Consider the following 13,191-nt stretch of genomic DNA (forward strand, 5'->3'; position numbering starts at 1 on the left):
TTTTCACATTGTTATTGTAGATCTACTAGATCTACATCTAGAGATACTTTTTAATCTACAAGACAGATATAATCTAGAAACTAATCTAATCTGTGTTAAAATATCTAGATTTCTTAGATTGTCTTAGATCTATTACTGTCTTTGCATTGAATGGTCACCAATACCTGGGGTAAACACACTCCTTAAGTCACATGCTTTCCTATCTATATAATTTACCTCATTCACAAGAATGAATGGTCACTTGATAACCATTGATAAAACAACAAAAATACTGTCACTTGATAACCATTGTTGATTCGAATTAGGTCGTATGCTGTATAGAAGATATAGGGAAACTCATGGCTAAATGTTTTTTTTACGATTATTGAAGTCCAATGGATAAAATGTGACTTTTTGTTTGTTTTTTTACCCATAGACATCATGTGACTTTGTTTTGATGATTGAAGTCCCTCCCTATTATATTTAAAGTAAAGTAGAGAAACTGCCCTGATTATGCTGATACTGTTGGTGAACACTTTGATTTCTACACCTGCTTTTGGCTCTCATTTTGATGTCAATCTCCACACTCTCTAGCCCTAGAGTTTGCCCTAGTAGACTTAATCTCCCTTCTCAGCATTTAACTGAACTGGCCATACACCAGTTTACCTATGTATACTGGCTTAACTGATGAATATGATCAATCATCAATGAATATTTTTTTTGTGTGCATGTTTCAGATGTCCCTTAATAGTTGAAGATAATTTACTTCCTAGTCCAAACCTCCTGCAGGACAATGGGTATGGTAGGGGGGGCCATTGGCAATTCCAATCGACAGTTCAGCGCTCAAACCACATGACCAGGCAGCCACCCTGGTACTCTCACTACTATCAGTCTCACTATTCTCATAATTGCTGAAATCTTTTTTAAAGAACATGTCCAATCTTTTTAATTATTTGCTAGGTGTGTTGGCAGAGCCCAGCCTCCTGGGTGATTTCATCCTCACTGTTATACCACTTGGCTACACAATTTGTACATGCTTAATGATCTGTTGTAACATAAAATACCAGGTTATTTCTAGCTGTGTTGCGCTTTATCTTATTTTATTTTGAAAAGAATTCCACAAGCAAAAATGCTTTGTTTTAAAGATTCATTCATACTTTTTTTTATATGTATACATATATATATTCATGGGTATAAATAGGTTGTTCAAAATGTTCCATTACCATTATGAAGATTGGAAGTGTTATTTTCTCTCATAGTTCAATTTTTGCATGCCTAAAACTAGATCAGATTCTTAGATTGCATATCTAAATTACCAGAACCAGTATTCTAATGTTGGCTTGTCTTTTATTATTAAGATCAGGTGGATTCATATTTTCTATGTTTAACAATTGCACTGAACCTTTTGAACAGTACTGTAGATGTGCATAAAAATTTTAAACAAGTTTTGCATTGACATTCCCTCGATTCATATTTATGATTTATTATCTAAAGTGATTTTCTGCACTCAACAGCTTATTCCAACACAAACATTTTACACTTCATATTAATCTTTCTTTATTTTCTTATTTTTTAACATCAACATTACAGACCATTCCTACTGTTGCGTACCGGTACGCAAATACAAGATAAACCTGTAGTGTTTAGCATTTCTTATCCTTTTTTTTTCTCACTAAACTAGCTTTGAATGGTCACGAAGGTCATGATAAGTTCTTGATGGCAATTAGATAAAGCCTAGAAATAAAGCAAGAGTGTTGAGTTTGTACCATTCAGTTAGCTACTACACACTGCAACTTTTTTATTAGAAATTATTTTATTTTGGAGCCAAAAAAAAAAGTTGAATGCAAAAGAAGAATCACTGATTTCTGTATTTACTGTATCTCTCACAGATCTAGATATGTTTATCAAAAATATCGAAGTGCTATCAATTAAAAACACCTAATATTATTACCTCTTGGGTAGATCTAGTTAGATTCTCTACATTCTAGATCTAGAGAGTTTTTCTAAATCTTGTTTAAGTATGCCTAAGAAAGTGTTTGTAATTTAGCGGATCCACCCGATTGAAAGCTTAGATCTAATCATCATGGCATTTAATTTTAATACTAGATCTAGTCTACTTGATCTGCAATTTTGCTATATAAAGTATATATAAAGTATATATAAAGTTTTATATTTAGATATAAGATAGCTGAAAATTTTTGCAGATGGGTTGATATCTAGATACAAGATAGCTGAAAAATGTTTGCAGTAGCATAATGTTGTATTCTTTAGAAGCCTTGAAACTTAGATAATTGTTAAAAAACTTTTTCATGTAACCCTTATTTATGTCTTGGCAGTTTATCAGGGAAACATTGAAGATGGTCATCAGTCACAAAACTCTTTGTTAAATATCTGCTACAAAAATGTGAATTAATCACTCTTTTGCAATTTTCAGCTACTTCACATTTGAGTGTGTACATTTATTTTTATTATTATTATTATTATAGCACTTAAAAAAAAAATCATTCTTGTCATACTTGTGCTGCTGTAACTTAATTCCCAAAATGGTAATGTCATTGTACCTATTTTTTTATACTGTCTAATTATAAAAAATGACTGTTAGGGTTTGAATTAATAAGAATTTTTCACTACCGGTACTGTAATAAAACTGGTGGTGACACAGGTGCCAATGCCCCAACATATTAGTCACCTCCCATTAACTTCTGGGGTTGATACATAAATTAGTCTAGAACTGGTAGTGAAAGAAATTGGCCATTATTGAGGCAAAATATTTATGGGTGGGCTTTATAAGTCTAAATACCTGATTCTTGTGAACATCAACTAATGTTATGCCAACATGAAAGTTGTTATCTTTATTGCCAAACATTCTGTGCATTGCACCTCTTTCAAAACATAGTATAGCAAATACCTTTGCAAAGGTATTTGCTATAACACAAGTGAAAGCATTAACCTATCCCTTTGAGACTGCTTGGATCAAAGTCTAATGGAGATAAAAAAGCAGTAAAAATATTCAAACTAAATGTTTTCAATAATTACGGTACCTCTATTCAGTTACTTATTTTTGAGTCCTTATTTTTCTGTAAAAAATGTACACATTTTTCAAAGTTTTTACCCTAAGTTTTATAATTTTGTAGTTGATCAAAGTAAAAAAAAAAGGCTAGACTCTAGATCTAGACTAGATTCTAGTAGATGATTCTAGCTAGGGCTATACTTCTATCATCTAGCATTACTAGATAAGTATCTAGATGTAACTTCAAGATCTAGAATCATATATATATATATATAGCAGTAAATGTTTTATTTATGTCGTGAAGATTTAAGAGGCATCATGCTTGCATGTTTTTTGGGGTTGCCAATCCCCCCCCCCCCCCTTCTGCAGGCAAAACAGGGTTCCGTTGCTTGCATCCAAGGTGGTGTTATTGACAATCAAACATATTTGCAATATTACATATTTCCAAAAAAAAAAATATTTATATATTTCCAGTTCGAACGACAACTTAAATATGACTTCAGAGCAGGGGTCAATTGCAGCTAATGCTGCAGATGTAAGTAGTTTTTTTTTTTTTAAATCTTATAACTCTGCACTGTAGTGAATAGTACATACTAGTAGTTTAAAAGTTAAAATATCAGTTTTATTATTTAATGTTTAAAAAAAAAAAGAAAAGCTGATCTTGTAGGGACATTTGGTAGAGCGTTCAGTGATAAAATAGTTATTTACTTATATGCAATGAAACCACTATAGCTAGATGGATAATTTTGAGATATAAATGAAACAAAAAGAATTTTGAAAATTGGATAATTAGTTCAAAAGTTATAAATTTTTTAGTTAATTATTTTGACCTCTCTTTGCCTTTGTATTTTACTTATTTGTTTGTCCCACTTTTGGTTGTCTTGTCTTACATTGTCACTTTGAATTATTTTTTTAATCTATATAGATCTAATTATTATTTAGCTTTTAAATATATATTTTAAGATACATTAAAATTAATATTCCTGTGATTTTTTAATGTTATATGACTTTTAATTAACATTATGAAATAATATTTTAAGTGAGAAAATATGTTCATCTGACATGGCATTTCTACAAGTTTTTGTTTTGGTTTCATAATTGTGTTCTTAAATTTATTGTAAATTTCCTTAGATCTATGACTTCAATCATGAAGATGGTAACAGTGGTAATGAGCAGCCCCCTCCACCACCACCTAAACCTAAAGGTCGTCGCGGCCGAAATACAAACCAACTTCAGTTTATGTTAAAAACGGTTGTCAAGGCAGTATGGAAGCATCAGTTTGCTTGGCCTTTCCATCAGCCTGTTGATGCTGTCAAAATGCAGTTACATGTGAGTATTTTTTTTAATATTTTGTTTGACAATGATATAATCTATTAATATGGATGTGAAGATTTGTATATAAATATTAATTATATTTATATTTTTAATTGTTTCTAATTATTTGCTCCATTATTCATAGGATTATCATAAAATTATTAAAACACCCATGGATCTTGGGACCATTAAGAAAAGACTGGAAACCTATTATTATAATTCAGCAAAAGAAGCCATGCAAGATTTCAATACAATGTTTACAAATTGTTACGTTTACAATAAACCGGGTGATGTAAGTTAATTTTTAAAAACTAATTCTAGAATCAGAGTCTAAACATTTTAAATGGTTACCCTAATGTCATATATACCATGTAACTTTGAAACTTTAATTTTTTCCTTAATAAATATATTTTGTTTTAGGACATAACATTGATGGCTCAGGAATTGGAAAAATTGTTTTTACAGAAGGTTGCTGATATGCCTCCAGAGGTAAACATACAAAAAAAAAAAAACTTTTGTAACTAGATATATTTTTACTAAAATTGTTGGTTAACATTTACTGTCTTATTCTCAGGAAATAGAATTGCCTATTGGTGGTAAAAAGGGGAGAGGCTCGAAGTCTGCAAATAGATCAATGAGAATGAATTCATCTGATAAATCTGTGCCGCCCATTCCTAGGAGTACACCACCTCGTTCTGCTACTGCTCCTGCATATCAATCACCTTCCAAAGCTGCTCAGATTGCTGCTGCAAATATTGGTTCTGCAGCATCCCAGCAAAGTTCTAAGTTGAATATGTCAACAACAGTACCATTAGAAGATATTCAGCCATTACCTGCTCAGGCTTTGCCACCAGCAGCTGTATTGCCCTCTCAACCTGCAAAGGTAAGGCATTTATCTTTTGCAGACCAGTAAGTAAAATACATGCTTATTGATGGTTATATTGTTGTGTTAATATCTTTTAAAAGTTAATTTATGTGTAGTATTTTTACTCTGCAGAAAAAGAGCTTAAAAAGAAAAGCTGACACTACTACTCCTGGCACATACATTGGATCTACTAATATGGCTCCAATGCAGTATGATGCTCCTTATGAACCTGTAAAAATAGGTAGTAAAGGACAACCTAATCGTAGGGAAAGTGTGAGACAAATTAAAAAACCAAAACGTGATCTTCCCGATGAGCAGGGAAATGTAAGTGATGCAAGTGTAAGTTTCTGCGACAGTTCATGTGGCAATTTTTTTCTTTTTTCATTGTTTTTATACTAATAAAGTTGTAGACATTGGTTTTATAAATAGTTTCTTATTAAATTACTTTATATTGTGCTCTAAACTTGTAAAATGTTTCTTTGATTAGGCTCAGCACAGTTTTAAAGGTAAAAAAGGTAAACTTACTGAGCAGATGCGCTATTGTAGTTCAATAGTAAAGGAGCTGATGACTAAAAAACATCAGGTAAATATTATCACATCCATCCTGCTTTATAATTTATATTAATTATAATACTAATGTTAATCTTTTCCGCTGAATTTAGTCAAATATTCCCATACTTAACAATTTTAAGTTATAAAGAAAGAAGTGCATACATCCAAATGGGTATCTCATTTATCCATGTGTTATTGACATTTGTAACAAATTGTTCTGAGAGTGGTGTTGTCCACATTATCAATTATACTTTCTCTCAAAGTAACTAAACATGAAGGTGCTTTCTATTTAAATGTACTGACGAAACGAGAGCTGAATAAAATTTTCTTGAGTTAATAATATTTCAACTCAGTTCAATCAAACAAATATACGATTAGTAAAATATCTTAACTTAAATACACTTATCTGTTAAATATAGCACAGTGTTAATTGAATAAAAACTGACAAGCATTGACTGATAATTAATGACCAAATCCAATATTTAACCTTGTTTCAGGGGTGCCACTTTTCCGGAATAACCCGGAAATCCGGGTTTTGAGCGGTCTGATACCCCCCTTCCGGGTTTGCCTTCTACAATTTTGTTAAAATCTGGGTTTTTAGTTGATTTAGATTTTTTCGAAATTTCTTATAATTTTACCCGTTAATTTTAGTTTGCTAGTTCCGATCGCGCGGGCCGCCATTTTTGAACAAAATCGACCAGTCTCATATCTCGCGATTCATGAGACTTTCACTTTGCATGCGCACTGCTATGGCCTCCTTCAGTCGCGAAGCGACTATGGATCATCTCGGTGAGATGAATGCCTGGGCATTGGCTGTGGTCGGAACGATGTCGCCCACACATCAGTTCCCCCTTCTCCATGCAGCTGATGTATCCAAAGGAACGGCAGTGCCGATACAGTTTGGGGTCTGCTAACTGCCTTAGGGTCATCAGCTCCTGATTTTTCCTCAGGGTTGACTCCCGAAGCCTTTCCCATGCGCACTAAGCTTTATTTATCGGTACAGTGTTTTTTTTTTTAAAGTTTAAACATTCTATAGGTCTAGATTTTCTAGATCTACGGAACGCGCCTCGAATCGGCTCGAGTGTAGATCTATTTCTGATCAATCTAGATCTGATCTAGACTGTAAAGTCTTGTATTTAGTATAGGTATAGTCTAGATTAAGGCGAGGTCTAGTCTAGATCTACTCTCATACCTAGTCCTAGATCTATAAAAAGAAAGAACAAAAATTCAAGAGTGCGAAATTAGATTTTTTTTTCTTTCCGTGTTTATTTTATTATTTGTATAGGTTCCATATAGTAATAGAGCCTTAGCATGTCTAGAGTATTATACAAGTAGGATCTAGATTTAGGACGGACTAGATAAACATATTTACATCGTTTTTAGATCAGAACTAGAATCAATGATTGAAGAATTAAATTAATAAGTTTGCGTTTGTCTGAAGACCTAGGCCTAGAGGCTATAAAAATAGATCGATTGGTCAATAGATCTATACAAATTATAATTATGTACAAGCAGTCCGGCACATTCTAGCCATCTAGATGTAGGTCTACATTTAAATATTAGAAACTAAATCTAAATTTTCATTTTGGAGTAGATCTGGACTAAATCTCAAATCAATTTTATCTTGTTGCAATAGATTTACTGGTCCATGCATGTACATTGATGGAATCAGTTTTATCAATGTTGATTAAAGTAGGCTGCTTCAAAGGAATAATGAGGGAAAAAATGTTAAGAAACATCATTTAAAATAACTGTGTTTGTGGGGGGGGGGGTGTACTAACATTGTTAATATAAAATTGTACTGTACTAAATTAAATCCTCTTAACTTGTATTACAAGCTTTATCAATAAATACACACAAAATCTATTTATTATAATGATAGGCTTACTAATTACATATTTAAAACATGGGGGGCATATGATATAGATCTCGGCAGTAATTTACTACTGTTCTTCTTTCGTAAAATTTTGGTGCTTAAATTGTATATGCGGTACGTTTCAGGGTTGGTAAAGTTTTGGGTTTATGATTTCAGGGTTTGTAAAATTTGGAAATTCGGGTTTCAGGGTTTACTTGGTCTCATGGGTGGCACCCCTGCCTTGTTTTAAAATGAAATTTTTATTCCAAATATTTGTATAAGTTTGTTAACTGTGGAGCCAGTTTGTGACTATAGGACTGCTATGTAGAGATGCAAAACAGCTATATATATATTAGTTATATGCAATTAAAGATATTCCACTATTTCCTTCTGGGCATTAGGCATGAGTTTTATTTTAAAACAATGAAATGCCTGTAAATCAGTGAAGGAAATATTAAATTTAGCCATGTTTAATCCCAGCCAACAGTACATTAGTTGTGTTGATTCATGACTTGGCAACAATTTTTTTTTTTTTTGCTTTTTTTTTTTTTTTATAGAACCTAGTTTTTAATTTGACTTTTTAATTGAATTAAAGTATAGTTCTGCTCTTGTAACATAATGTAAATAAAATTAATTTTTATTTACTTTAAATTAAATATAACTATATTTGATCAATATACCTGTACATGACAATTTAATTTTTAAAATATGTATTTAAATTTGTTATTACACTATGATTTTATGAGTATTCCTAATTTCACCCTGTCTTTTTATATATAGTTCGGCCTTCGTGGTTTGATGATGACCACTTATGTCATCCAGAGGGCTGGGGGGCTTTGTACTAGGATTTTGTACCCCATGTGGCTGGTGAGACCTTTTTGAGCTTGGAATGTTTTGCTGCACACTGGGCAGGTTATTCCAGCTGGAGCTAGTGTCATTGGCCTTCCTTTTTTTCTCTGACGCAAGGTCAATGCCGAAGGCTTTCAGAAGAGCTTTGAGGGTGTCCCTGAATCTTATCTTTGCCCACCTTGTGAGCACTTCCCTTCCCTTAATTGGCCATACAGGAGTCATTTGGGAATGTGGGAGTCTTCCATTCTGCAGATGTCCTGTCCATCGCAGCTGGGACTACACCAGCATTGTGTGGATGCTTTACAGACCTATTTTTTTGAAGGACTTCAGTATTGGGTATTTTTTCTTGCCATTCAAGATTCAGTATTTTTCTGAGACAGATCATGTGGAAGTGGCTCAGTTTTTTTGTGTGCATGTTTTCTATATACCGGTATGTCCATGTTTCTTAGGCATAGAGCAATGTAAGAAGTGGTACCTCAACTATTCTTAACATTTTTAGACTTCCATAGGATGCACTGGCCTAAGCCGATTTCATTATCAATGTTTCCATTTCTAGAGAGTGTGCTACCAAGTTAGGTGAATCTTCCCACTGCATTTATTATCTGTCCATTTATGTTAATGCTTGGATCTGTGTACGCTTTACTTGGAGCCAGCTGTTAACATAGACATAAGTTTACAGTGAGGCCGAAGTCTGAACATGCTCTTGAAAAGTCACTGATGATGCTCTGCAGATCTTTTTCAGAGCAGGCATTTAGGGCACAGTCACCAGCAAATAGCAGGTCCCTGATTACTGCTGATTTTGATTTTGCTTTGATCCACCTCGAATTGAGTAGGCCAATGTCAAATCTATACATTATATTTATTCCGTTATTATCTCTATTTGTGAATGCATCTGTCAGCTTAGCAGAGAACATGATACTGAACAGTGTGGTTGCTAGGACACAACCTTGTTTTACCCCATTTGATACTTCAAAGGTCTCTGATGGTTCTTCCCTCTTGTATTTTTTATTTGTTAGCAAAGCAGGAACACATAATGATAGGCTAACTATTATGGTTCTCCTCTCTAGTCTTTTTAATTTGTAAAATAAGAAGGAACACATAATGATAGGATAACTGGTTACTGGTAACCGTCATGAATTTCAAACTTATTAAATATATTTATTATTATGCTTCATGTGTAAGACAATTCCAAAATGTAAGAATAGTATAATGTGCTTATTAAACAAATTCTCTGTAATTAAAAATTTGATAAATTAACTCTTTCTCTCCGTAATTATTTTCTACGTTCTGACAGAATTGTTTATTTAATCCAAATGTAGTGCACTAACATGTTATAATTAAAATGGTATAACTTTTTGTATTTACAATCATAGAATAATGTTTTTGATGTTGAATTAAAGGAAAATGAATGTTCTTGTTAGATATTACAAAATCAAGTGTATAAATTGAAGTTTTTTTTTTTTGTTTTTTTTTTTTTTTTGCTTTATGAAAAGTAAAAATGAAAATCTGAAAACTCACCAATGGACGACAAAAAATTAATTCAAGTCACATAAGATGATCATTTCTATTCCAAACTGAATTAAATGCTATTTTTTTATAATCCTTTTTAATATTTTCATGAAATAGAACCACTAAAACGATAAAAAAAAAGTCATGGAGTACAAAACTGGAGCATATTATCCAAGATCACCACCATAGAGAATTTGAGAAAAAAAAACTTGCAACATTAAGTTCCAGTAAAAAAATAATTACAATGTTTTAACTGTGGTATTTAAAACAATCCATATGGATGTGCGGCACGTAATGAAGTCATAGACAGAAATTTATAAATTTCATAGCTAGGAATTGGTTTCCATTTTGTAAAAATGGAAGTTCTGCATGCTGGAGTGTTTATTTTTATTATGTAGCCTGCATAACTGTTTTTTGCATCAAGAAGGTTGTCAACAATTGTGGAATCTAGTAGAGTAAAAAAAAACTGTCTTAGTTGACTTGTAAGTTCGTGTTGACGCCTGTATATACTACATTGGCTGACTGGAAGGAATAAATCTAAAATTGATTTCTCTTTTCGTACCCATCTCTGTATTTTTCAAACTTGTTGAAAGAGGCCTAGATCTAGATGTATTCTTTGTGCTAATACGTCTAGATTTAGGAGGGGCTTGGCAGGCAGCTTATGAACTATCAGATTCAGATCTAGATCTAACACTGACACTAGAACTATCACTAAGAACAGATAAAGCAAAATCACTGTCATCGGAATCAATGAGGTTTTTTACTTGTTATTCCGAATATAATTTAGATCTACAAGTTTTAGTAGATACACCTCCAGATGGACCAGTCTCCATTTCTATTTTAACACATACAAAAAAAAAATAATTTCAAAGTGCTCTGTAATATTAAAACCATGTTGAAGGAAGTAAACAGTGAACTCTTCCGCAAGCGGGAATCACCTAGATTTAGAATTAACCAAGAATAGGAATGAAACAAAGATGTTTAAATGCACTGACAGCAATAGTGTCGCTTCGACTTTTAAGAAAAAAATCGATGATATTATTGTCGCTTAGGAGAGAAAGGATTAACAGAAGTGCTTAGAAAGAAAATGAAAATTTCCTTCCGGGCATGAGGTTAGAGTCTTTAAAGACAGTGAAGTACCTGTAAATCAGTGAAGGAAATATTAAATTTAGCCATGTTTAATCCCAGCCAACAGTATATTTGTTGAGCTGATTCATGACTTGGCAACAGTTTTTATTTACCTCATAATGTGGATTGTCCAGGTGTGCATAGTACTTGGCCTTTAAGTTTGGGCACCACTGTTTTAGACAATCTAAACTATATCATGGAAAAATAGCATTTACTAATCCCAGACATGCCTACAGTCCCGCATTATGCGGAACCGTCCCGCAAAAGCATCAAAAAAGCTCACATGTTCCGCCGTTCCGCATTCACGATTTTTTGTTCCGCCAAGTCTGAATTCCGACACAAAAAAAAAAAAAAAAAAATCGCCGATTTTTCATTATTTATTAATAATGCGAAATTAAAATACTGAATGCAAAATAAAATATATATAGGTCTGTGTTTATTGTTTACATTTTATCTTCTCCCGGACCCGGTGTGTCCTAAATTTACGAAGATAAGGTTGAGCTAGATCTAGACATAGATCTAGTACTCTAGGTCTAGATACTAGATCTAGATTCTAGATCTATTCTTAGAATCTAGTAAGTGCTAATTATGCTAATAAGCCAAATGTTTCATTCAAATCCCTTTCTTTTCCCGACAATGGCTATACTTTTTTTAGTCTACTTACTACTAGTACTTACAGTACTTACTACTAGTCTAGACTAGATCTAGATCTAGACTACTCTATCTCTAGACTATTGGCAATTGGAATTGCATTTGCCGTATTGCCACTATTGGAGTCTATAATTAATATAATCAGAGTATTGTCACTATTCTAACAGTAACTAACACTAACTCAACTGGTTTCTTAGGTTTCTAAGTCCTAATTAATCTAGAAAAGGATTTTTTTTTAAAAATACGTTATTAAAGATCTAGATCTAGACCTAAATGTAATTAATTTTATTAGACACAGTAAGGCTAAGGCCTAAATAAGGCTACAGTTAGATCTACTATTCTACTTATTAGTATTATTACATCTTATAGTCTAAATTAATTATTAGTTTAGTTTCTAGATCTAGATCTAAAAGTAAAAGTAGGACTAGCACTTCTGCTAAATCTCTAGAGATCTGTCTAGAAATAGACTTGAAGGTGATAGATTAGATTCTAGTTTATTATGTAATAAATTTACTATTTATTTAGATCTAGTTCTCGATAAGTTGAATAAGTCTATAGATTAGTATAGATCTAGACTGACTAGACATTAATATTTAGATCTATAATCTATAATATTATTTTTATAATCTGTGTTCTTAGACTTATTAGGACTTATTAGATGTAGGTCTAGACTAGGTAAGTCACTAGTAGACTCTTAAATTATTTTAGTTAGATCTAGAACTAGAGACAACATCTAGGGTTATTAGAGTGATTAGAGTAGAGCCCTAGAAAAGGATAGATAATCAAGTAGATCTAGAATAATCTAGATCTAGTCAGTAGATTTATATCTAGTAGTAACAAATAAAAATAGATATTAGTAACATTTGAGTCTAGGTCATTAGAATACATTTTAGTTAGAATTCATCATTTAGGAGTTAAGAACTATTGATTTCAAACAAAGGACATAATTATGAATTAAAGGTTTTCTTACTTTTAATTATAATATTTACATCTAATTTATAAGAAGCATGCTATTGTTGTTTTTAAAGTAATATAATTGAAGTTTTATTTATATTGCGTACAGTATTGCTAACAAACGCGTTTATGTTCCACATTGGGGCTCAAAATTCCACATTTTCAACCTGAGTGTTCCACATTCTGGGTCTTGGGGGTAGGCATGTCTGCTAATCCTCTTCATTGTGCATTAGTGATTAAACAAATTTATTGTTTTGATTATTGAACACATGGAATTTTTATCATGGAAACTCTTTTTTTTTTCAATCAGCAGAATAAAAATACTTGTATCCGTACGTTTGATTATTTTAAGGCCCATTCGTTGAAAGTTAAGTCGCTGTCAAATTATTTTTATGAATGAATTTTTTTTTTTATTTTAGGCATATGCTTGGCCATTTTTGAAACCTGTAGATGCTAAAGGATTAGGACTTCATGATTATTATGAAATTATTAAAAAGCCCATGGATCTGGGTACTGTTAAGGTAA

At 32.3% G+C, this 13,191-nt stretch overlaps 1 protein-coding gene across 2 annotated transcripts in view; it reads left to right on the forward strand.

The window, feature by feature from the left end:
* The window catches only part of LOC106066343 (bromodomain-containing protein 3-like), a 59,987-nt gene that overhangs the window by 5,993 nt on the left and 40,803 nt on the right, over positions 1 to 13,191 (forward strand). For both annotated transcript variants that reach the window (XM_013225335.2, XM_056041889.1), the window contains exons 2-9: positions 3,464 to 3,524; positions 4,121 to 4,318; positions 4,449 to 4,595; positions 4,724 to 4,792; positions 4,878 to 5,186; positions 5,301 to 5,507; positions 5,656 to 5,751; positions 13,086 to 13,187. In XM_013225335.2, coding sequence (XP_013080789.2) covers positions 3,464 to 3,524; positions 4,121 to 4,318; positions 4,449 to 4,595; positions 4,724 to 4,792; positions 4,878 to 5,186; positions 5,301 to 5,507; positions 5,656 to 5,751; positions 13,086 to 13,187 — 1,189 coding nt within the window. The remainder of the gene's footprint in view (positions 1 to 3,463; positions 3,525 to 4,120; positions 4,319 to 4,448; positions 4,596 to 4,723; positions 4,793 to 4,877; positions 5,187 to 5,300; positions 5,508 to 5,655; positions 5,752 to 13,085; positions 13,188 to 13,191) is intronic.

This window comes from Biomphalaria glabrata, chromosome 9, assembly GCF_947242115.1.
Source record: "Biomphalaria glabrata chromosome 9, xgBioGlab47.1, whole genome shotgun sequence".
Taxonomy (NCBI): Eukaryota; Metazoa; Mollusca; class Gastropoda; family Planorbidae; genus Biomphalaria; species Biomphalaria glabrata.